We start from the raw sequence: 26,095 nt of genomic DNA, 5'->3' as shown, positions 1-26,095 counted from the left end.
AGGAGCTGTCCTAATGCATATGGTCCCATGTCCTCCATACTTAACACTCCAAATATGAAATCTCTGTCCCTTAGGAGTTTCTTACCATCTCTAAGCCAATAAATTTCATCAGACCCCAACAATTAGGCAGCAAAGGGAGCAGTGGAAAAGGGGTAACTCCAGGCACCCAGCAGGCCAGGGCACTCAGTGTCATGTTTACCTGGAGCCTCTCCAGTGGGGAAGGTTTCTCCCTGATTTAGAACTATCTTCTGCTTAGGAGGATGAAGTGACCCTCAGGCTCCCAGGTCCCATTTTCTGCCCTCTCCTGAGCCAGCACTCATTTCAGTCCACCTCTTCCCTCCCTGTCTGGCTTATCTACACCAGCCCCTATCTCCACCACATTGTGCCTGGCCCTTCCAAATCCTCAGATTTAAGTCCCATTCTTTTCCTCTCCTCGCACACTTCCCAACTCTCTGTGCATTCAGTTATCACTTGCTCCATCCAGACTTGCAACTCTCACCCTTCTACCTAGGCAGGGGTTACCAAGCCCTGTTCCAGTCCAGCATCCCCCCTGGGCTCTTCATAACCACCTGGGGAGCCACTGTGCAGCCGCAGACCTTTTAGCCTGGACTGGCCTGGCCTTGGACTCCAGGCTTCCCCTGATGGCAAGCCAAGGAGACAGCAATCCATGAGCCAGAGAACCCAGAGCTGTTTAGCAGTGATCTCTTAGCCATCTACCAACAAACACCCTTTGATCTATTTCTTTACACATAATAGGCTCTCGTCTCACATTGGAAAAACTCTCAGGAATGAGAAACTTCCTCTAAGTATCCTTGATTTTTTTTATCCTTCCACAAAGCTGGTGAATTTTACCCAGAAAGAATTATATTTACAATGAACAAGAAATCATACTTATAAAAAATTAATTTCTATTCTGTCTTGGTTGTGCAAGACAGTGTCACATGTCTGATATATTTGGCTCCTGATGAAAGCTGATTGATACTGTAAGGGACATGTCAGTTCTCACATCCTGAGATAGTCCAATTGGAGCCACATAGGCCTGGGTCCAGAAGAGTTAGAGGAATCAGGAGGCAGCCCAGGCTTACTCAGTGTCCACCCAAAAACCTCCAGAATGTTACAGTTCAGATGTGAGACAGTTGTGACATAATGACCTTATGTAGAATCCAATACCTCTGAAAGCACTACTGCTGAGTGGTATGTGACCCCACATGATGAACTCACAACAGCTAAGTTGAATCAAGTGATTCTAACAACAAAAAGATTTTTGAGGCTGAGGAGATAGCTTGGTGGTCTAAGCACCTGCCTGGCAAGTGCAAGCCCCAAGTTCAAACCCTGATGCCTCATGTTGTACCAGCCCTGGAATCCCATGCATGCTGTACCAGCCCTGAAACTCAGCATGATGGTGCACACCTATAATCCCAGCATTGAGGAGGCTGAGACAGGAGAAACACTAGGTGTCTGAACTGCATATGAAGACCCTGTATCAAATAAATACTTTCTGAATGGGACTCTAATATCTTACAGAAAAATAGACACAACGGACAAATAAAATTGCATTGATTTAGAAGTTTCTGCACAACAAGGAGAAGCATAGTGAAAAGTAACAGGACATGCAATCTGGGGATAAAATCTTGGCCAGCTACTATTCTGAGAGAAGGTTAGTATTCAAATAAAGACTCCAAAACTTAATACTAAAGAACATGGCCAGGACTGCTGGAGTACTCTTCTAATCCCACCACTCATAACACTGACCCTAGAGGATCAATATGACCACATGGCCAGTCTGGGTAAATAGTGAATGCAAAGCTAGCCCAAGCTATATAGCAAGACCCAGCCTCAGAGAAAAACAAGAAGATTGGTAAGCAGCTATTTCTCCCAAAAATGTACAAATGGTCCATAAGTACATGAATAAATGTTTGACAACTTTAGTCATCAGAGAAGTAAAACTCAAACTTAAGTGCAATTAATAGAGATACAAAAGGTCACTACATACTTGTTAAGGGAAAGCTCCAAGAAGAAAGGATAACAATTATAAATATATATGCACCTAATGTAGGAGCACCCAACTATATAAGACAAATTTTAACAGACATGAGAAATCAAATGAGCAATAACTTAATTGTACTGGAGGATTTTAACACCCCATTGGCACCAAGAGACAAACTATGCAAAAAAAAAAAAAAGCAAAGAAAGAATAAACTAAACCAAACTTGTGAAGAAAAGGACTTAATAGGCCTTTTTTTAAACTTTTTTTTTTTCAGAACTGGGGATTGAACTCAGGCCCCTGCGCTTGCCAGGGAAGCACTTATACCACTGAGCTATCTCCCCAATAGGCCTTTACAGAGTGTTCCACCCAACAGCATCAGAATCAGAATACATACTCTTTTCAGCTGCACATGGGATGTTCTCCAAAATAGATCATGTACTAGCACACAGAGCACACTTAAGTAAATGTAAAGGAATGAAAATTATTCCGTGCATATTATCCGACTACAGTGCAATGAAACTGGACATTATTGACAAAAGAAACAGTAAAAATTCCATAAACACATGGAAACTAAATAATACTTTCCAAGGGCTGAGGAGATGGCTCAGTGGAATAAGTGCTTCCCTGGCAAGCATAAGGGTCTGAGTTCAACCCTTGGTTCTGAAAAAAAAAAAAAAAGATGAATAATACCTTCCTGAACAATCAATGGGTCATAGATCAAATTACACAAGAAATCAAACAATATTTACACTCAAATGAAAATGCAGATACAGATTACCAGTATGTGTTGGACCCAATGAAATCTGTCTTGAGAGCAAAATTTTTAGTGATGAATTCTCACATCAGGAAAACAAAATAAGCCCAAATAAAAAATTTTGCACTGCACCTCAAGCTCCTAGAAAAAGAAGAATAAGTTAAGCCCAAAGTCCAAAGAAGGGAGGAAATCATAAAAATCAGAGCACAAATAAATGCAGTGGCATGAAAAAATAACACAAACAATTAATGACTCAAAGAGTTGGTTCTTTGAAAGAATAAATAAAGTTGATAAACCCCTAGCCAAAATTATCAAAAAAAAGAGAAAAAGGAAAGAAAATGTCAAATTCACGCAATAAGGAATGAAAAGAATAAAATCACTATAAAATCTGTAGAAATTCAGATGATCAATACCTATTTCAAAATTTTTTGCTCCTAAAGGATAGAAAACACAGATAAAAGTGGACAGATTCCTAGATACATATAAACAACCAAAGCTGAATCTAGAACATAAAAATTCCAAATAACCTAATATCAGTCAATGAAATTGAAAATGTAATCAAAAACCTACCAACAAAGCAAAGCCCAGGTCCTGATGGATTCATCGCTGAATTCTAGAAGAAATTTGGAGAGGATTCAATGCCAATTCTTCTCAAATTCTTTAATGAAATTGAAAAGGAAGCAATTCTCCCAAATTCATTCAGGTAGGCAGGTATTACTCTGATACCAAAATGGCAGAAAGATTCAACAAAAAAAAAGAGAACTACAGGCCAATTCCCTCATGAACATAATTGATGAACAAAAATACTCAATAAAATACTAAAAAACAGAATGCACAAAATCGTCAAAAAGATTATACATCACAGCAAACTGGGATGCATCTCAGGAATGTAGGAATGGTTCAACGTAGGCAAATCAATAAACATAATACACCATATCAACAGAGCAAAAGACAACTCACATGATCACCTCAATACATGCAAAAAAGGCATTTGACAAGGTCCAACATTCATTAGTAGTAAAAAAAAAAAAAAGCTACAGAAAATCAGAATAGATGGTCTTTACCTCAACCTGATAAAAACCATCTATGACAAACAAAAGCCAGCATCACACTAAATGGAAAAAAATTAAAAGTCTTCATCTTAAAATCATGAACAAGACTAGAATGTCCACTGTCCCCACTCCTGTTCAACATAGTTCTGGAAACATTAGCCAAAACAATTAGACACGAGAAAAGAATAACCATAAGGAAGGAAAAAGTGAAATTATCATTATTTGCAGATGACATGGTACTCTACATAGAAGACCCAAAAAAAATCCACCATGTCTGCATCTTGTACTATGAAAAACTACTATGAAGACAATATGCAATGCATATATTATTGTAACTGTCCTACTAACCTGTTTTGAAACTGTCTCATTGCTACTTCTTTCTCAATAGAATTAATATAAAAAAATCCACCAAAAGACTCCTAGAATTCATAACCAAATTCTGTAGCATATTTGGATACAAAGTCAATACTCATTAATCAGTAGCATTCCCGTACCCAAGCAACAAATTTACTTTCTGAGAAAGAAATTAGAGAAACCACATCCTTCACATTAGATGCAAAACAATGAAATACTTGGGAATCAATCTCACAAAGGAATTAAAGGTCTATACAATAAAAATTGCAATGCACTGAGAAAAGAGATCAAGGAAGTTTTCAGAAAATGGAAAGATATTCCTTGGTCATGGATAGGAAGAACCAACATTTTGAAAATGGCCATATTCTCAAAATTGTTGTACAGATTCAATGCAATCCCAATCAAAATACCATTAGTATACATCACAGATCTAGAGAAAACATTTCTAAAATTCATCTGGAACCAGAAGAGACATAGAAGAGTAAAAATAAACCTGGGCAACAAAGGCAAGGCACAATCCTTGAGGCTTCACAATCACTGACTTGAAATTATACTGCAGAGCTACTGGGATAAAATCAGCAAGGTACTGACCAAATAAATAAATAAATAAATAAATAAATAAATAAATAAATAAGCCTGAGGCTCACTGGAACAGATCAAAAGATCCAGATACAACTACAAACACACTTGACCACCTTGTCTTTGACAAAGGGGCCAAATATGTTCACTGGAAGAAGATAGCATCTTTAACCCTGGTGCTGAAAAAACTGACTTGCCACATTGTGAAGATGAAAACTAGACCCATGTCTATCATCATGCACTAAACTAAAGGAAAATGGATCAAGAATCTAAATACTGAAACAGAAATGCCAAATCTACTGGAAGAGAAAATAGGTAGAAATCTTGAAGACATAGAGGTAGGCAGAGAGTTCATGAACAAAACTCAAACTGCACAGGCAAAATTCAATAACTGAAATCTCATTCTGCAGCAAAGTTCTTTGCACATCCAAAGAAGTCACCAACAGAGCAAAAAGAAAACCCACAAATTGGGGGGAGGGGGGAAGAACTGTACCTCTAGCCAAAGACTTCTATCTAGAACATATAGAGTATTTAAAAAAAAAATCAAGACCCCACAATTCAAAGAGCCAATCAAATGGAAATCTGAGATAAATACACACTTCTCAGAAGAAGAAATACAGAGCTCTGGGATTGGGGAGCTACAGGCCTGGCCAGACCCCTGGGCCAACGGAGCAGCAGAGGCGGCCTTATAAAGCCTGCGGCAGGAAGCATGTAATGTCGGAATGCAGAGACTGCGGCGGTGGCCACAGCAGCAGCTAAGATGCTGAGGAAGAGGGTGACGGTGGCGGAGGCCGGGTGGGCCGTGGCTCCCTCAACCCAGCCCTGGTCAGAGTCCTCAGCGGGCCTGCTCAGCCACAAGCTGCGCTGCACCTCCCTCATGGTGCACCAGCAGCCAGAGCTGCCCTGCAGAGCCTTGGTGCTTGGCTGCACTCTGCTTCTCCCCCTCAAGCTCACCTGCAGTGGAGCAAAAGATGTGATAATACCAGCAAAGCCACCTGTCAGCTTTTTCTTCTCAAAGTCTCCGGCCCTATACCTCTTCCAGGGTCAGCTGGGCTATGCAGAGCACATTCGCCGGGATTCAGAGGCGGTACTGCTGTCCTATGCCCCGCAGGGTGGCCAGTCTATAGATGTTAGGGCAGAAATTGAGCATGCAGCAAACCAGTTTCTGACCAGGTGTTGTTTGTGTTAACTCACTGTTGGTGGAACCGGGGGAAATGCAGAAAACAGAAACACTTCTATTTTCCTGTAATACACCTGTATCATCAGAGCTTGGAATAGTCAGGTACTTTGAGTTCAGTGGCTCACCCCAGCCTCCTGGCTATTTGACCTTTTTCACCTCAGCATTGTATTTATTAAAGAAAGGACTTCTCCAAGGAAGTCATGAACTTCACATCTGAGAACATCTACAAGTGGACCTTCAAAAACCGAGAAACACTCTTGAAATGGCTGCAGCCCCATGGAGGCAAGAGTCTCCTGCTGAATAATGAGCTGAAGAAGGGACCAGCACTCTTCCTGTTCATACAATTCAATCCTTTAGCTGAGAGGCACCCCTTCATAGATGAGATCACCGAAGTGGCCTTGGAGACAACAACTGTCACAGGGACCAGGTGGTGGAGCACCTCCTTTAGCATCTGCGCAGGAAGATGCACTGCTGTCACAGTCCTTAGCACCAGAGCCATCATCTCCACTGCCAGACACATCACTGACGGCAGCATTGCCCTGCTGCAACACTGTGGGGCTGCCCCAGGGGCACTCCTTTCCCAGGACCCATAACATCTGTGAGCTGTGTGTCAACCAGACTGTTGGGGGCATCCGGCCAAGCTCAGTCAGTGTGCTGCAGTGCAGCTTCCTCCAGGTGGCAGCGGCTCTGGATTCCTTCTACCTCAAGGAGTAGACCTTTTATCACATGGCATCAGACAGCATGGAATGCAGCAATTTTTTAACTTCCTATAACCCTTTTAGCTATTACACTGCATGTTGCAGGACCACAAACAAGGGTGGGGTAAGCTTCATTGGTTCTGAACAAGGCATCTTCAAAATTGCAGGCACTGTGCTTTCTTCCCTGGAGAAGAGTGAGGCTACCGCCCGCAACTCTGTTTCTCACATTGAGGAGAACAAGTATCTTTTCCCTGAAGCAGGTGTGACCAGCACCACCTTCACAGATCTGAGCTGCAGAACCATCAAGGCCCTGAACATCTATCTTTTGGATTCCAATTCATTTTGGCTATATGCAGAGATAGAGTGCTCCACACTCCACTCGTGAAAAAATTTGCCGCAATCATTGATATGAAAGAAGAATCTCACTATATCTTGGATCCAAATCAAGCACTCATGAAGCTCACTTTACAATCTTTTATTCAAAACTTTAGCATTCTCTGCAATCCCTTGAAAAGACGCCTCACTGGAAGTGATTCTGCCCAGTTCCTTTCTCAGCATTTCATCACTGAAGTAACAACTGTTACCTTCTGGGAAGTCATCCTTCAAAAACTGGATATCTTGCTGCTCTATTACGCCTAGTGGTGTGGCTTCTGTCCATCCCTCAATCACATCTTCATTTATCTTGCTTGTCTCCTGCCAGTGGATACATTCACTGTGGCCAGGATTGATGTGTCTCAGAATGATCTTCCTTGGGAACTTATGGTTGACCAGCTTCCTACCATCTTGTCTTTTTCCTGCAACAGAAAAGATCTAAGTGTGAAATACTCCAAAGACCTCCCCATCACCCTTCCAAAGCTGCTGAGATTCATCTTGCTTCACTCAGACCCTGCCTTTGCCCCCCAGAATGTGGCCAGCACCCATTCTAGAGGTTGTCTCCAGAGCAAGGCAACCTTACAGCAGGGGCACATCTCCCACTTGGAGAGAGAGATGCAGAAACTGCAAGCAGAGTTAAGCATCCTTCACTGAGCTCAATAAATGAAAGTGAGTTTTACATACCTGTAAAACAAAGAAAAAAACTATACCCATTGTATTTATATGTTAGGAAAGAATCTTTAACTTTCACAGTCTTTCTATTGAGCCAATCATACTGCATAAAATATTGGGAATTGTGTTATTTTAGCAAATCTTACACAGGATTATAATGTTATTCTGCACATACTCAGAATCTTCTAAATATTTTTAAATGTGCCTGAGGTCTACATGTGATTCTGTCAGTTAAGGCCATTAGACTCAAAAAGAATTACACCTTCCCACCAGTAAAGGTACCAGTCTTTCTTATATCAAGCTGTCCTTTGTGCCACTAATTGAAAGGTCTTAGTGCCTCGTGTAAGAGTACTCTGTTTTATTTTACATGCCATGCCTGCAAAATTCCTCTTCCTATACACTCTGCCATGACCCCTACCTGCCTTCCTGGTTGGCACCAGTAAAAGCCTTGGGCACTCTGCCTCTTGGTCTTTTATTCCATTGAGTACAACTGATCATCCCAGAACCTCTTCAAATGCAGAGCTTTCTTTGTCTTTTTTCATCCATGTGCCTTACTGCCAGGTGGGAGACATGAACTCTCCATGGAGATTTCAGTATGTTGGGACTTGGTGACTATGAGAGAGTGTCAGTGACAAAGCCTTCTCTTATTTTCTTTCCCTGAACATCATACCCACTAACAGAAGTTGCTATGCAATCTGGACAAATTCTAGACAGTAGAAGTAACAGGGACCTCAGCAGGGTGGCCTTGGGCCAGAGGGTAGAGGCAAGCAGGTTTCACCTCTCTTCTGACATCTTTGACTTTTGTTAGTGTTCTTACCCACACCCCAGCACACCACACTACACCAGGTTTTATTGATCTTTATCCAAGTTCTACCTAGATAAGTATAAATAACCAAGAGAATTTGCATTCATTAGCACAATGCTTGTGATTTCAAGGGACAAACAACTCACAGGAATAATGATGAGGGTATGCAGTTGCCACCTTTCTTGTCTTCTTGGAGGTATTGGGGCTTGGGTGGGTTGAGGTTTCTAGAACACACAGCACCAAGGCCCCCTTCTTGTTGCACTGAGTTCCTCTTCCTGCTGTCAGCACTCACTCAGCAACTGAAAGGGAGATCAGGACATTGGTGTGGCTATTCTCCCTTGCCCAGAGCACTGACAGTTGGTGGCCAAACCTCCTAGGCAGCCCTGGAAGTTGCACAACCACACTAGGAGGACAATAGGACTGTGAATTCTAAAGCTCCGCTCCTACTCCTTCCTTCCTTTCTCAAAGGCTAAAAGTCTGGCAGAGGACAAACATACAGCAACTGAGCAGACTCTCCAGTGAGATGAAGCCACTCCTGCTCCTGCTGGCCTTTGTCCTACTCCCTTGGTCCAAGGCAGGTGAGTGATCAACATCAGCCTCAGAGACTATGGGATTCCATCCCACGGACTCTAGGGTCACACTGTCGTGGTACACCTTAATTCCATATGTTTGTGCATTTTATTTGAACTCTTATTCCTGATTTCTCAACTATTAAATGGAAATAATACTGATAAAAGTGCTTGTGTACATTAATTTATTAATGTACATAAGACTTAGAGTTAGCCCTGGTCCAAGGTAAGTGCTATATGAGTATACTTTATATAAATTCATTCTGTAGCCTATATATCAAAGTCCAAGAGATATAGATACAGAACTGAAAGTTCCATTAGCTCAAATCTAGCTTCTCTTTTCTTTTTTTTTTTTTTTTTTTTTTGTGGGGGAGGGTGGTACCAGGGATCAAACTCAGGACCTTGTGCTTGCCAGGCAAGCACTTATTCAACTGAGCTATCTCCCTAGCCCTAAGTCTAGCTTCTTAAACACCAGTCCTATGCTGTCCATAAACTAGACCCAAAGAAGAATATAGGAAGTTCACTGAGGAAGAAAGAACAAACTTCAAGGAAAGTTCTTGCTAGATAACAACAGAGCCTCTCTCCTCCATACCTGAAGTTGAGAATGGCCTTGCCTGGAATAACTATTGTTCTCTGCTTTCAGAAAAGGAGAATGAGGTGAAGTCTGTGGTGGCAATGACTTCTGAGAGCATAGGAGCCACCTCCTATCACCCTCACTGTCACCTCCTCTCTCTCCCACATCATCTCTCCTACCCTCCCAATCTCCAGACCTTATTGAGCCACAAATCCGATTCCCACATTGCTGGTTCTTAAGCAGATAGCTAAGTGCTGAATGCTTCCTTCCAGGAAAGATCATTGGAGGACAAGAAGCCAGACCCCACTCTCACCCCTACATGGCATTCCTTCAGATTCAGGCTCCAGATGGTCTTCAAAGTTGCGGGGGTTTCCTGGTGCGAGAAGACTTTGTAATGTCAGCAGCTCACTGCTGGGGAAGGTAAGAAACTCGGGTAATCTTCTGGGAGACAGTAACACAGACCTAGAAGAATTCTTCAGAAGGGCCATCTGAAAAGAATAAAATAAAATAAAAGTAAATTTTAAAAAGAAGAGCTGGGCCTGCCAGATGGCTCAGAAGACTAAAGTGCCTGCTTAGGCAGAGCTCAGTGGCCAGGGTTTGATCCCTGGTGTGCCATGCCAGCCCCACTCCGGGGCTGTGCTGAGATGGCCATTGAGATTGGTCATGGTGGCACATGCCTGTAATCCCAGCACACGGGAGGCTAAAAACAAGAGAATCACTATGAGTCTGATCTACACAGTGAGACCATGTACACCCTGTAGACCCTGTACCAAATACATTTTTAAAAAATGAAATGAAATAAAAAGAAGAGCAGCACTGGCAATGAAAGGATGAAAAAGAAACCCAATAAAATTGGGGAAATGGGAGGTGAGAGGTCAGTGTAAATGGGAAGAATAGGAAAGCATGATCTGAAAGAACAGGAGATGGAAAGCATGCACAGAAGTTCACAATATGAACCCAAGCTGCTTCACAATTTAATTTAGAAGAACAAACATTAAGGTCACCATCCCTCTCCATCCCCAGTGCAGGAACGCTAAGCAACAGAGATCTGGCCCCAGGGTCCTGTCCTCTCTTCTCTCTCCAGCTGTAGTTTTTTCTTTCTTGAGCTGTCTATGACTCTGCACAGCTGCTGGACCATAGCTCCTGCTGCTTACTTACCTCTAGGTCAACTTTTCCTTTACAGTGTTATAAATGTCACACTGGGGGCCCACAACATCCAGAGGCGGGAAAGGACCCAGCAGATTATCTCTGTGCGCAGAGCCATCCCCCACCCTGGATATGATCCCCAAACTATCATGAATGACATCATGTTACTACAGGTATTGCATGACTATCTGCTTCTTCAATCTAGCCAGCTCCCTCCTAGTGAGTGTTTCACTGTTCTGGGACTATGGAAGAGGAAGAAAGATGGGGCTTCTTGAGAAGTGGTTGGGGAAAACATAAATTGCATACTGTACTAGCAGTCCCTGAGCATTGTTTGGGAATCCCACCTAAGCAGGAATGAATACCTGTCCTCTTTCTGGCAGCTGAAGAGAAGAATCAGACAGAATCGAGCTGTGAGACCAGTGGCCCTGCCTAATTCTGGGAGAAAGCTGCATCCTGGGGCCTTGTGCACAGTGGCTGGCTGGGGCCGGGTCAGCCTGGACAGGAGGACAGACAGACTGCAGGAAGTACAGCTGAGAGTGCAGAGCGATCGGAAATGCAGTCGTCGCTTCAGAACCTACAGAAGCGAGACTGAGATTTGTGTTGGGGACCCTAGACAAAGAAAGATCGCCTTCAAGGTAAACATGTGAATATTTGTTGATATTTCCTGGGGCAGGGTGGCCTGTGCAGATATGGAACAGTGAGAACAGACTCCATCCCCATAGTCACAGCCAGGGGACTAAACAGACCAAACCAATGTGCGGTGGGAATCTTTTTCCTATCCATTCAGTATCTGGAGGAATGGAAGGAAGGCCCACACAAAACACATACATATGAGGATAGCATCTTCCTAGAGAAGGTGAAGACAAAGTCTGAAGCCAGAGACTACACTCCTCCACCCCCACCAATCTGCTATCTCACACGCACCAGCCCTTGAAGAAGCCCATCCACCCCTGCCTTCTCTGAGAGAGGTGGATTTAGGATAGCAGGAGCAGAAAGGTCTCACTTACTATCCTGTCTTCTCTTTACCTACAGGGAGATTCTGGTGGCCCCCTGATATGTAACAATATGGCTCAAGGCATTGTCTCCTATGGAGACAGCCAAGGAATTCCTCCAGAAGTCTTCACTAGGATCGTAAGCTATCAGTCATGGATACAAAGAACAATGAGACGCTTCAAACAAGTAGATGAGATTGAAGATTCCCCAACCCCGTGACTGACAGTAAAATTCTATGGGGCACAGGTCAGCTGCAGGAGATTGCCAGCGCCCTAATAAATGTTCCAACCAGAGTGCAAATATTTGTTCATTCAACATCATTCAGTATTGTCTCGGATGGTTTGAATTGCTATAATAGGACGTTGCCTTATAAGCAGTAGAAATTTATGATTATCTCTTCTGAGGAAGGGAGAGAACCTTAATAAGGGTTCCTTGAGCCTAAAAAAATATAGCTAAGGACATGTGAAAAGAATGTCAGAGAGGATAAGACTGTGTCTTCCTTTGAACCAGCAATGTATTTCATCCTTGCAATAGGGTCAGTGATATATGTCAACCTTACAATAAGATACAAGCCAAGGGGATGGGATAATTCAATGGCTGCACTCATCATAGAAAGGAATATTGTAGCTGTTTTGCTGTATTTTTTTGAAGCATCCTGCTTTGAAGCAAAGTGGCTCTAATGTAAAACCAATTGGAGTAGCTAATGAAGGGTAAAACAGCCTCTCCCTGGATGCTTACTGCTCCAAATTTTCCCCCTGATGGATCACAAAGGCAATTCTTTGACATCTGGGTAGAGGCTTCTTCCTCCATATCTGCTTCTGACAGAGAGTGAATAACAAATGAAAGGGGCCTCAAATGAATTTATGTATGTTTCAGAGGTTGTGGGCCTCAGATGAAGTTTGAGCATAAATGGCTGGGTGGTATGTTCAAGGGCTGAAAGACCAATGCACTCCTTGTAAAGAGTCTGGGATCCTTATCTGCTCATTATTGGGAAATGAACTTTTTGGAGCATGGAGGACACAAACTTTATCAAGAGATTAAAAAGTCAGGACCAAAAGGGGAAAAAAATGGATAGTCACAAGTGACTCTAGAAAGATGAGGAACATGGTAAGCACAGTTTCTTGGTTACTTTTCTGGTTGCTGAAGCAAATACTCAACACCCAAAGTTAAAACAGGAAGGGTTTATTAAGCTCACAGTTTGTGAAGGCTTCAGTTTATAATCAGCTGGCTCCAAGGCAGAGTGGCTTGGCAGACAAGCATCACAAAGGAGAAACACCTTATGGTGGGCAGAAGGTATCAAGGCACACAAGGGACAAGACAAGCCTCTTTCTCTCCCATAGTAGTATCCAGACTACCAGGATTATAATCTGGATGAGAGGCGTGTGGTACTGGATTAGTCTACTGATGGGTTTATAGTTGGGTGTGGTGTTAGGAGGTGAAACTTGGTGGGAAGTGGTGGGACACTGTGGGCATGACATCGAATGCTATGCATCACTTTAACTCCCTTCCTCTCGGCCCTGCTTCCTGCTTGCCTGGCCGTGAATTCTTTCTCCTCCACACACCGCTCTGCCATGCCTCCCTGCCTTGGAACCAGCTGACTACAGTTTACTACAAACTGTAAACCAAAATAAACCTCTCTTTTTGTAACTTCTGGGTGTTGAGTACTTTGTCCCAGCAAAAATAAAGTAATAAAACAGGCACCCAAGGCAAGAAGGAAAAGGAAATAAATACTCAAAGCCATTAGTCAGCCTAGAGAATACAGAGTGATGGATTTTCTAGGGAGCAAATCTAGGAATGTTAAGTGATTGGAATAAAGACAAAGGTTATATATAATGTAAAAGTAGCAAGCTAGACCGAGCAGGAGCAAAGGAGATCTTTTCTATAAGGAGGAACTGGTTTCCAATGAGAATAAGAATGACAAGACATGTATCACCATTGCCATATTATTTATATCCCCAGCTTGGAGGATGAGCTGATCATGCTGCGGTAGAGAAATAACAGGGATAATAGCTCAAAGTACATAATAACCTTTGTCCAAGAGTACTCTGAAACCCCCTGACCCCAGGGAGGAAAAAAACTATGGCCAATTCCCAGAATTGAGTTGGGTCCTGCCAAACACCAAAAGCACAGGAAAAAAGAGCTGATAGTATCACATCACAAAACTCAGAAAATGAGAGAAAGAATCCTGACTTTTTCAGGGTATAGGGGTGATTACGGGTGACTTTTAATTTGTGTTTTCATTGGAAAAAGAAGTGGAGCTCTCCAAACGTCTTGCAGGTGTATTTGCTTCAATAGTCACCCCGAGGAAGAGCAGTTTTTATCCTTGGTAAGCTGATCCAAAAATGACTAACATTACAGCTTGGCGGTGGTCAGAGAGGTACATAGTACCTGGTAAGTTCCAATTTTGCACTGCCTCAGTGGATTTTCGACCCGTGAAAGGATTTTTAAGTATTTTCCATCCCAAGGGTTAACAAGGAGCATGATCCAAACAAAGTGGAGTCCAGTTGATCTATATTTCTTCTGCCAGATAGTGATAGTCTTGATGCTTGTCCCAGTGACGTGACATAGTGAGACAGATAGTGACATAATGAGCAAGATGTCCATCTGAAGGGAAGTTCTGTCATAGAGAACTTCTAAACAGTGGAGATGAGTCACAGATTTGGGAATAACCCAGCATGTTAAAGAGTGAAATTGCCAGAAGAGTGGGCCAAGAGTGCTGTGTGTTATGGGAGAGCTTAGAAAGGGTCTTAGGAATTGGGTTAGTTTGTACCTTTTTGGAGGACTAAGAATGTCATGCTGCAGGGGGTGACATTTCGAGAGCCTCAGTGACTCACTGACTCCTGCTACAATGTCCTGCTGTCTCAGGTAGGACACACCTCCCTGCTGCTGTTGCTCTCCTTGGTGCAGAGCCACCCCTCCTACTGAGAACCTGCCCCTTCCCTGTTTTTTCTCCTGGTCATCATGGTGTCCAAGAGCAGAAGGGACTGGCTCAACTGGATTCTTATTTCTTCCCCATGAACTAGAAAAAAAAGCCAAACGGACTGCAGCCATGCAGCTCCACAGGCTTCTGCAAATCCCACTTGCATGTCTATTACCTCAACGCCACAGAGATGTACGTGGAGACCCTAGGAAAACAAAGACCAGTTCCAAGGTAGGGTTTCTACCATCCCTGTGCCCTGAGTCCAGACCTTGTGCAGCCTGGGCACCCAAGCACACAGTCTTTAATCTATGCCCTGGGTGAATAGGAGTACAAGGTGGAGAAATGTCAGTTAACCAAATGCAGTGTAACCAGCAGAGCATCTCTAAAGATTTCACAGAAAGTTTTGGACTGTTTAAAATGCGAAAGCAAAGTCAAAGTTAGGCTAGAGCCCCTGGTTGGCAGCCAGGCCCCCTCAGCCCTGATCTCATGTTCACAGCTCCTGACAGAGGTCACCCACTGTGGGGAGTTCCCAAGAGCACTGCCAGGAGGAGGCCAGCTCCGTATTTTCCTTCTTTGTCTTCAGGAGGACTCTAGGGGTCCCCCATGAGTAACACCATGATCCAAGGCATTTTCTCCCATGGAAAAAATAATGGAAGCTTTCATGAATGTCTCCCACTTTATGCCCTGGATAAAGAGCACCTGGAGCACTGCTAACAGCAAGCGTAAGACTGGCCTCCTGTAAGTTGTCCAGGTTGTGTTCAGCTTCGCTCTCAGTCTCCTTCTTGGGCTCAGGGGCTGCCCCAGGTTCTTCCTGTGCTGATGTGGTTGTGGCGGCAGCAACAGTCACACAGGTAGCAGGAGCCACAGCAATTGCAGCCACAGCCTTTTCCTTCTTGTGTTTTTCTTATGCTTCTTATGTTTCTTATCCTTTTTGTGTTTCTTGTCATTCTTTTTCTTCCCACCTGTTTCCTGATTGGAATTCTGGGCTGGTGATGGGCTTGGCATGGGGCTCTTAGCCTTCCTGGCTGACACTGCAGGGAACCAGTTTGTGGAGGCTGATTGAGGCTGGACAGGGAATGGGAGAAAATGCTCCACAATCCGTATGGAAGGCTCAAGTGTCCCCACAGTCCTAGGGAGGAATGTTAGTTATGATGTAAATTTTATTTGGTTTGTACTCAATTCAATTTCAAAATTGCTAAGATGTGTTTGAGCTTTAGATTATAACATTTGTTGTAATAATTGTTAGGTTGAAGTTCACCATATAAAAAAGGAGGCATGGATTTACATTGCAAAAAGTGTCCGCAGTGTATTAGTGACATTTTTATTGACAGATGACATAAATTCATTTAGAGTAAAATATTTTTTCATAATTTTATTGAGAAACAAATAGAAATGGTACAGTTTCAAACCAAATTGGTAGGACAGTTTCAATAATTAACACATTGCATACATTCTTCCTAGTGGTTAATTGTTGTATAAGATGCAGACATAATATCCTATTTACAAACACTATTAGAACAAATCCCCCTATTCATTAAGAGAATGTAACTATATATCTATCCTAACCATTTTGAATACACAGATACAAAATGGACATTCATCTGTATCCCCTTTTCTTGTTTAGTTCCATTATTTGAATATTAAGTGTGTTAACTCAGCAAAATATTCTAAAAGAGTCCAGTAGTCCATAATAGTACTGGGTCTTCCGATTGACTGGCAATGTCAGAAATTGTTGACCTGAGTCCCCTACAGCTCAACATAACAGCATGGCTTTACTTCTTATACTTCGTTTTTATACTTTTCTGCTGGATGGTTATGACCAAGGTAAAGCAGGACCTATGCAACAAGAGTTGTAGCTTTCGGGTCTGATAAGGTCAGTGCAATCCCCTCAGGATTTATCCTGAGATCCTGTACCTCAGATTGTAGAACCTTTGTCAGTGTCAGCCATGTGGATGAGTCACGGCCATTGTTTGGCCAATGTGCTCTCTGTGAAAGCCTGAGAGAATTAGAGCAAAATATTTTAAGTTAAAAAAAAAACCTTTTTTTTAAAAAAAGGAGGTTAAGAAATGTTGGCATTCTTATTTATTTAAATGCCCCTTGCTACTCCCAGGGAGGTTTTCACTCTTTTTTTTTCCCCCTTTTTCTTTCTTCTTTTATTTATTTCTTCTTATTCGAGTCTTCACACCCATTTAAGTTCTTTGCAAACTAGTGCACAATCAGACCCCTGTTGGAGTGCCACAGAAGCATAAGTGGATGTTCCAGGGCCACAATCTTCTCTGTTGCCTGTGGAATCGCTACTGAAAGGAATCAGCATTCGTGCTCCAGGTTGAGACAGAAAAATGAAAGCTTGTTTTCCAGGACACTAGGCTTATCCGGATGTGTGACACGCTGATTCAGAACACGGGGACTGGAGTCTACTTTGTTCTGGGTTTCTATTTTCTTCTCCCTCCTTCGTCATCAGCCCGACCTTCCCGCTCTCCCCCTGCTTGTAAAGGCAGTTAAGTCATCCCAGGAAGGATGGATGTAGCCTTCAGTTATATGAAATCTTTATTTTCTGAAATGTCATGGCTCCATTCATATTTTCGTCTTATTCTTCCAATTGGGATATATAGTGCTCAGAGCTCTTGTATTTTGGAAGCGAAAAGGAGGACTCTGGCTTTGAAACAGTGTTTTGGTTTCACTGTTTTGCGGTTTTTTGTTTTTGTTTTTTAAATTAAATCTATATGAAGCTTGTGGGTTAAACAATAAATTTCTAAATTAACAAAGGAGATTGGCCTCCTGATCATCTTTTCTTGGCAGGAAAAAGAATCCCGTGGGCGTGGACCCTGAGAATTGCACGGTAAAATAAACGGATCTCGGGAGTGAATGTGACTGAAGTCCTGTTTATTCATTGAACCTGTTCAGGATACAGCTGCACTGCTCCCGGCAGCCCCCTGCTGGCCATTCTGGGTTTTGCGTCCTCTTCTCTCCCTAGTCTGGCTTTAACTCTCATTTTGTAGAATTCCTCATTGATTCCTCGAGTACAATGCTTGTTTGCTTCTTGTTTGTTTGTTTGTTTGTTTGTTTGTTTTCTAGGATCCAGGAACTTGCTATGTAGTTCCCGTTGGCCTTGAACTTACTATGCAGTACAACTTGGGCTTGCAGCCAATCCTCCTTCCTCAACCTCCCAAGTGCTAGCATTATAGGCCTGGACTACCACACTCAGTAAGCACAATTTTCTTTTAATGCTCAGCTCTCCAGTGTGGACTATCTCACTGCACAGTGGGGAGTCTGCAGCCTTAGGAGCTGTGCTCATACACATGGTCCATGTCCTCTCTGCATAACATTCCAAATATGAAATCTCTGGGCTTTAGGAATTGTTTACCATCTCTAAGCCAAAAACCTTTGTTGGGCTCCCAAAAAATTGGCCTAGAAGGGAGCAGTGGAAAAGGGTTAACTCCAGGCACCCAGGAGGCCAGGGTACTCAGTGTCATGGTCCCCTGGCACCTCTCCAGTGGGGCAGGTTTCTCAGTACTATCTGCTGCTTAGGAGGCTCGGGAGGCCCTCAGGCTCCCAGGTCCCATTTGATGCCCTCTCCTGGGCTAGCACTGAGTTCAGACCACCTCCTCCCTTGCTGCCTGGCCTTTCCACACTAGCCCCTGTCTCTACCACAGTGCACCTGGCCAACAGCCCTTTCCCTTCCAGTTCCTGGGGTTTAAGACCCCTGCTTCTCACCTCCCAACACAGTTCACAACTCTGTGCATTCACCTCTATCACTCGTTCCAGCCAGGCTGGAACTCTCTCCCCTTCTATCTGGGAAGGGCTAGCCCGTTCCAGCCCAGTGTCCCCCAAGGCTCAGCATTACCTGCTGGGAAGCCACTCTGCAGCCTCAGCCCTTTCAGCCTGGCCTGGCCTTGGGCTCCAGGCTTCCCCTGCTGGCAGGCTGAGGTGACAGCAACCCGCGAACCAAAGATCCCAGGACAACTGGGCGGGGAGGATCACTGAGCCATCTATCAACAAACACCATCTTGATCTATTTCTTTGTTGTAGACACATAATAGGCTCTGGTCTCACCTTTGAGAAACATACAGTAAGGAAAAGTTTCTTCTGAATATTCCTGATTCCTTTCCTTCCACCAGGCAATTCCATTTGACATAGATGGTTCTTTTGGAATCCAAGGGAGATCTTGTTTTGAAAGTAATTTAATCGTTTTAACATGCATGACTTTCTCTGGTTGCAGAAGAGCAGTGTAGGACACCAGAAACACCTCGGAAGTTATTAGGTCCTCAGATCCCCAATGTTTGCTAAGAGTGATCTGTGTCCTGGGTGTGGGGAGGAGGAAACGGCAATCAGGACAGCCTGAACTTGGTTTATTTTGCTCATAGAAACCAGTACCCTCAATTCAAAATAGTACAGTTCAAGTACAAAACAGTGATTTCCTGCCAAGAAGATCTGATTTAGGATCCTGTGTCCCTCAAACAGTGCTATTAATGAGTTATATGTGACAAAATGCAACAAATTCACAATAGTTTTAAAAACACTTGGTCAACTAAGGCCAATATCACAAGTGGAGCTACTTTATTGAGAAGAATAAAAAACATCATGTAGTAGTCTAAAGGAAAAAGTGTTTACTCTAATGAACTACTACCAGGTTAGTAGTTATATAGTTGGTGGGCGATATTGCGGAATATCCCACAGGAATAGCAAGCAGATGAAATTTAGAAGTCAAAGAAGCTATAAGAACCAAAGCCACCTCTCTACCTTGGCACCAAAGGCAGCACAGGTCTGAATACTACGCCATTTTATAAAATGCCTAAAATACTCCAGGGGTAGAAACCTCGTTGCTCTAGCCACTATTGGTGAACCACAATAAAGACCAATATCAGTGACATTCTTTCTAGAACCCAGAGACCTAGAGACTGAGATATTTGCACAAGGGAGGGTATCACTGGTCCCGGGCACTGTGGGAATCATGAGTCAGAGGACTGGGTCAAAAATAAAGTTGTGATCCACAACACAAACAACCCAGGCACAGGCTTGCTTCTCCATGGCTTGGGGCTCTGAGACAACTGGGATGCAGAGAGTTGGAGGTCTGGAGCAGACACAATGATAAGCACAGGGAGTGATGAGAGATGGCCTAAAGAACCTTGCCTCTGGCTTTTGCCCATTCACCTCCCTGTCCTCAACACCAAGCATGGTGGGAACCAGCTGGCTTACACAGCATTGAGGACAGAGAAAGAACGCTGTCCTTTTCATGACCCCTGGGTGCTGCTGAGATCAGACCAGAGAAAGACCCAGGAAACTACACAGGGACAACCAGTTTTCTGCACACCATTTGTTAAAGAGGCTCTATTTTCTCCAAGGTTTGTTTTTTAACCTCAAAATCAAACAGCTGAAGGGGCTCAGGGCTTTATGTCTTTTCTTCGATTCCATTGATCTACATGTCTGCTTATGCCACTATCATGCTGTTTTTGTTACTGTAGCTCTGTAGTATATCTTCAAATCTGGAATTTTGGTGCTTTCTGCTTTGTTCCTGTTGCTCACAATTGCTTTGGCTATTCTGCATCTCTTCTGATTCCATATAAATTTTAGAATTTTTTTCTAGTTCAATGAAGGATGTTGTTGGTACTTTGTTAGAGATCACATTAAACATACAGATCACTTTTGGTAGGTGATGTGGTCCTTTCAACGATGTTAATTCTGCCTACGTAGGAGAAATAGATGTCTTCCCATTTTTTTTGTGTCCCTTTCAATCTCTTTCTTCAGAATTCAGTAGTTTTCACTGTGGAAGTCTCTCACTTCCTTGAGTAGGTTGTTGTCTAAGTGTTTAATTTTTGGGGGAGCTGTCCTAAATGGAACTGTCTTTTATTCTTTTCCCAGTGAATTCCTTATTATTGTAGAGCAATTCTATTGATTTTGTATTCTGCTACTTTGTTGAATTTATCAGCTCTAAAAGTCTTCTGATAGAGTTTTCTGGGTCTTTTGTGGAAAGGATCATGTCATCTGCAAATAGGTATACAGGAATTTGACATCTTCCTTTCCTACTGAATGCATTGCATTAATATATTTCTTTGTTTCCTGATTACTATGGCTGAAGTTTCAAGTACTATTTTGAACAGCCCTTGAGAGTGGACATCCTTGTCTGGTTCCTGATTACAGAGGGAATGCTTTCAATTTTTTCCCATTTGGTATGATGTTCACTGTAGGTTTGTCACATATGGCTCTTATCACTTTTCACACAGGATCTTTATATACTTATTTTCGTTGTTTTATTTTTCAATCCTAAAGGGATGTTTGATTTCTGTCAAAGACTTTTTCTGTACTTATTGAGGTGGTCATGTGATTTTTATTCCTGATCCTAGTCATGTAGCACATTTACTGATTAAAAATATGTCAAACTATCTTTGTATCTTTAGGATGAAGCAAACGTGGTCATGAGGTATGACATCTTAAATCATTTGTTTAATTCTGTTTATAATTATCTTATTGAGGGTTTTTCCATCTATGTTCATCAGGGATATTGTTCTGTAGCTTTCCTTTCTGTTGCTGCCTTCACTTGTTTTGTGTCAGGGTTGTATTGGCTTTGGGGAGTGAGTTGAAAAACATTCCATTCCCTCCCATTACCAGTGAAAGTTTTCAGAATACTCATGTTAATTCTTTTCTAAAATTTTGGTAAAATCCAGCAATGAGGGCCAGGGAGATAGCTCAGTGGCTTAAGCACCTGCCTGGCAAACACAAGGTCCTGAGTTTCATCCCTGGTGTTGGAAAAAAAAAATCAGCAATGAGTCTCATGGATCCTAAGTCTTTCTTTGTTGGTAGAGTTTATTACTGCACTGATTTCATCATTTGTTATTGGTCTCTTCAGGTTTTTTATAGCTTCTTGGTACAATTTTAGTGAGCCATACTGTCTAGAATTTATCTTTTTCTTCCACTTTCTTCAATTTGTTGGAATATAAGTTTTCAAAATAGTTTCTAAAATCTCCCTGGATTTTTGTTGTGTGCTTCTAATCTCACTTTTTTCATTTGTGATTTGTAATTATATTGATATGAGTCTTGTCTGTCTTTGGTAAGTTTAACTAAGGATTTGCCAATCTTATTCTTTCAAAGAACCAACTCTGATGCATTGTGTTTTGGTCTCAGTTTCATTAATTTGTAGAGTGATCTTCCTAATTTCTTTCCTTCTAGTTTTGAGTTTGGATCTTGTTTTTAGAACCTTCAGATAGATGAGGTCTCGGCGGATACCTGCACCTCTGCCTCTTTCTCATGCTGACCCAGGACTCATTGGTCAGCTGAACCATCCTAGCAGCAAGCTTTTTTTACCAGGAAACACTGTAGACCTTCAGTTTTTTCCAGATCATCCTCTGCCACATCAAGGGCTTCCACAGTGTCTCTTTTCTTCTCTTTACTCTGGCCAGAATGTTTTATAATGACACTGACAAACCTGCTAATGTAAATTATGTATTTCATGACTCTCCCAGAGGTTTGGTCTTTGTCATCATCTGTCCTTTCCTACAAGGATGACAACACAAGCCAGTTCTTATAAAAAAGGATCTGGCTCCCTGCAGACACAGCAGTGGAAAGACAATGGCTCTGCCACAGCCTTCTCCCAGCACTGACACTTAAACAACCAAAAGTTCATCAGTGGCAATTTCTGTAGGAGTGTCTCAAATGTCCTCTGAAGAGTGACATTAAGGCAAGCAGGATTTAGAGTGACTCAGTAGAACTCCAGTCTCCTGTAAAGCCAAGAGGAACTAGAGGAGTGAGGGGGGATGTTACCCAGCACCCCGCATAACCCAGCAACTACATGCTGGCAACCACCTGCACAGAGGGCTTGTATGGCTGGCAGTTTATGGGGCCTGGGGAGGAGATGGGAAACACCCAACCCTAATGTCCCAATATCCCAGAGGAGGAAAAATATTGTAACTGACAAAAATGTAATAAAACCGTCAAAAAAAGAGGTAATAAGCTATGGATATTATGAAACACAGTACAAGCTACTTGTTCAAATAATACAATTTTTATTTGAATAAGAAGTAAAATCATTATGAAGTATATGTTCCAAAATCTCTCACATTCCCCGCTTCACCAAAATGTCCTCTCTAACCCTCCCCTTGGGACAGGCACTTCTCAGCTTTTAATCTAGGAGGGCTACTTCTTGTGCTGCAACATAGGCCTTGTTAAAAATAAAGACTGAAAGGCTGGCCAAATAGCTCAGTGGATTAAAGTGCCTGCTTAGGCAGACACAGGGGCCAGGGGTTTGATCCCCGGCTTGCATATCAGCCTGCCCATGGGGCGCACTGAGATGGCAATTGAGACTGGGCATGGTGGTGCATGTAGTGAGACCCTGTAGACCCTGTACTAAATACATTTTAAAAATAAAATAAAATAAAATAAATAAAGACTGGCTTTGGTATTCCTCTTTAAAAAATGTATTATATAATATATGTATCTAGGGGCCAGGGAGATAGCTTAGTAGAATAAGTGCTTGCCTGGCAAGTGCAAGGGCCTGAGTTCAATCCTCAGTTCCACCAAAAAAAATTAAAATAAATATATATATATATATATATATATATATATATAAACTTCCCAAAATATAAATGCAAAGTTCAAAAAATCATTATAAATCAACACTATGTTTTATGTCAAAAACTTCAGAAATGACCCATGAGTCTCCTGCTGGTCAAGATATCCTCTCTTCCCTCCAGTCTCAGAATTAACTACTATTCTGGCATGTCAGGACCACTTTCTTCCTTTTTATGACATTTTTCTTCTGTACACATGAGTCTATCCACTATAGTTTCACCTTAACGAGTTTGAACTTTATATAAGGTGACACTGAATGTACTACTGTCATTTCTGTCCATATGTTTGTGAAACTCATTTATGTAGCTCCATGAAACAATATTTCATTTATTTTCATAGCTGTGCATATTCCATTCTGTGAATGTCCACAATTCGGAGAGGCACACTGCTGTGGATGGGTCTTCCAAGTGTTTTCAGGGTGGGGCTGTCATGAATGAAACTTCCAGGACTTCCTAAACATGATTCTGGGGGGTGGGGAGATAGCTCAGTGGTCTAAGCCCCCACCTAGCAAGCACAGTGATCCAAGTTCCATCCCGGTACTGCATGTCATGCCCACCCGAAACCAAGCATGGTGGTGCACGCCTGTCATCCCAGGACTGAGGAGGCTGAGACAAGAGGACCACTACAAGTCCAAACTGCATAGCCAGATCCTGTGTCAAATAAATAAATAAATAAATAAATAAATAAATAAATATTTTTTTAAAAAAACATGTGTCTGGTGAAAATGTTCACATGTTTCTCTGGGATATATACACAGGTGGAATGGGTGATGGAAGTATTAGGTCAGTCTTTCTCTAGGACCTGGTAAGATTAACACCTTATCATAGGTTTATTGTTCACCTGAATTTTCTGTTTTGAACTAAAGCTATTAAAGTCCTTTGTATTTTCTTTTTTTTTTTTTTTTGCAGAACCAGGGATTGAACTCAGGCCCTCACACTTGTCAGGGAATGTCTGTATTTTCTTGATTTATTCATCTTCTATGATTTGTAAAACTTCCTTTTGCAATATGAACATAAGTCCATTATTAGTTATATGCATTACAAGTGTATTTGATCATTAAATGAGTTGTCTTCATTCTCTAAATTTTAATATATCAAATTCTGTATCACAAATTAAGCATCCATAAGTATGTAAGTCAGTGTCTATATGTGGGGGGATCTGGCTAAAGAGCCCACGACTCTGTGTCTCATCACTATGACCCCATCTTCATCACTGTGGCTTTATTTTATAAACAAGTCCTCCCATCTTAGTCTTATTTTTAGTACTGTCCTGGCTAGTTTTTGACATTTGTTTTTCCCAAATATAATTAGAAAGAGTTAATTTTTACAAATTATTTTTTTAGGCTCAAGAAATGTAAGACTGGGCATAGTGGCACACACCTATAAGCCCAACATTTGGGAGACTGAAAATAGAATGATCACTACAAATCTGAGCTGTGTAGTAAGACCCTATAGACCTTGTACTAAATACATAAAAAAAGAAAGAAAGTAATGTATGGGTCAGCAGGTATGGTGGCACCTGTGTGTAATCCCAGCACCCAGGAGGCTGAGGAAGGAGGATTGCCATTTGTTTGAGACTATCTTGAGCTACATAGTGACTTTGAGACTAGTATGAATTAAAGAATCCTGTCTCAAAAAAAAAAAAAAAAAGGAAAGACATATACCAGTCAACTTGGGAACAAATGGCATTTTTATATTTCATCTCTGATTCATAAATATTGAATCTATGTTTAGGTCTTGTGATATGTCTCTTCATCTAATTTTATCATATTTACCAGAGTTACATTACACAATCTTTTAGGCTTATGCTTAGTTTGATCATTACACGTCATGTAAATATTAGTATTTTTAATTCTCAGTAACAGTTACTGAACATGGAGAAATATGACGAATTTTTTAAATTGCTTTATACCATATTTGTTAAACTTTTTAAATAATTTTGGTAATTAGATTTGACTGCATCTGGACTCTATATGTGTATGGTCTTCTCTCCAATCATTACACTTTTGCTTCCTCCCTTCCTGTTCTTAGAACTCTTACTTCTATTTCTTGCTTAACTGCGCTGTTAAACCTAACAGTATACCATCAAACACAACGGATGATGATTTGTATCCAGGGACTCTTGTACAGTTTCCCTCTGAAAGAAAAAACCCAGTGCTTCACCATTAAGCACAATACACCCTCGGCTTCTGTGCTGTGTATGGCATCCGATCATTACCACTCCCCTTCCTGCCACAACTCACCCTCTCCATCATCTACCACCCTCCTTGACTCCTACAATCTCTCTTTTATTTGCTCTTTGAATTATTTTTATTTTGGGTTTCTCATAGAAGAGAATCTGAGATATTTGTCTCTGTGTCTGATTTATTTAATCAAAAATTATAATGTCAAGATGTAGAGTGGGGGAGATAGCTCAGTGGAATAAGTACCTGTCTGGCAAGTGCAAGGTCCTGAGTTTAATCCCTGGTACACCAAAAACAAAACAAAACAAAAACCAAGATGTACCCATTTTCCTACAAATGACTCAGACTTCTCCTTCTTTATGACTTATCATATTACTGTGTGTGTGTGTATCTATATATATAGATATATATAGATATGGTAAATATATATATTACTACCTTTTCACGTACTTCTTTGGTGATAGGCATAATTTTTACTGAGGATTTGTCAGACTCAGATGATTTGAAAAAGTAAGTATCAGTAACAAAGATTCATTCTCTCCTTGTCTTTCTTCAGCAGGACACTGCACCCACAGGAGACTGTTTATTCATCCTGCCTGGACAATTCATGTAAAGAAATGGGAGTAGAGACCCAGTCCTAGCCCAGGTCCAGTGAGTGTGTGGAGAGATTCCTGCTACCCTGCGCCAGCAGGACCA

The 26,095-nt window shown here is 41.9% G+C and overlaps 1 protein-coding gene, 1 non-coding gene and 1 pseudogene across 2 annotated transcripts; 2 read left to right on the top strand and 1 right to left on the bottom strand.

Moving 5' to 3' along the window:
• The first annotated feature begins 5,440 nt into the window (after positions 1–5,440).
• On the top strand, positions 5,441–7,630 carry LOC101566285 (annotated as a pseudogene).
• A 1,346-nt stretch (positions 7,631–8,976) lies between these two features.
• On the top strand, positions 8,977–11,954 carry LOC101565889 (cathepsin G-like). Its single transcript, XM_004647489.1, has 5 exons — positions 8,977–9,031; positions 9,869–10,016; positions 10,780–10,915; positions 11,123–11,377; positions 11,775–11,954. Exons 1-5 carry the CDS (start codon positions 8,977–8,979, stop codon positions 11,952–11,954), a joined length of 774 nt encoding a protein of 257 aa, XP_004647546.1.
• Positions 11,955–17,876: 5,922 nt separating this feature from the next.
• On the bottom strand, positions 17,877–17,955 carry LOC111814398. Its single transcript, XR_002819402.1, has one exon. It is a non-coding gene; the product is annotated as a small nucleolar RNA SNORD55/SNORD39 (small nucleolar RNA).
• Between the last annotated feature and the right edge of the window lie 8,140 nt (positions 17,956–26,095).

This window comes from Octodon degus, unplaced genomic scaffold (genome assembly GCF_000260255.1).
Source record: "Octodon degus isolate 3935 unplaced genomic scaffold, OctDeg1.0 scaffold00307, whole genome shotgun sequence".
NCBI classification, from domain to species: Eukaryota; Metazoa; Chordata; class Mammalia; order Rodentia; family Octodontidae; genus Octodon; species Octodon degus.
The sequence above is the reverse complement of the archived record's forward strand: the minus strand, read 5'-3'. Positions and strand labels throughout refer to the sequence as shown.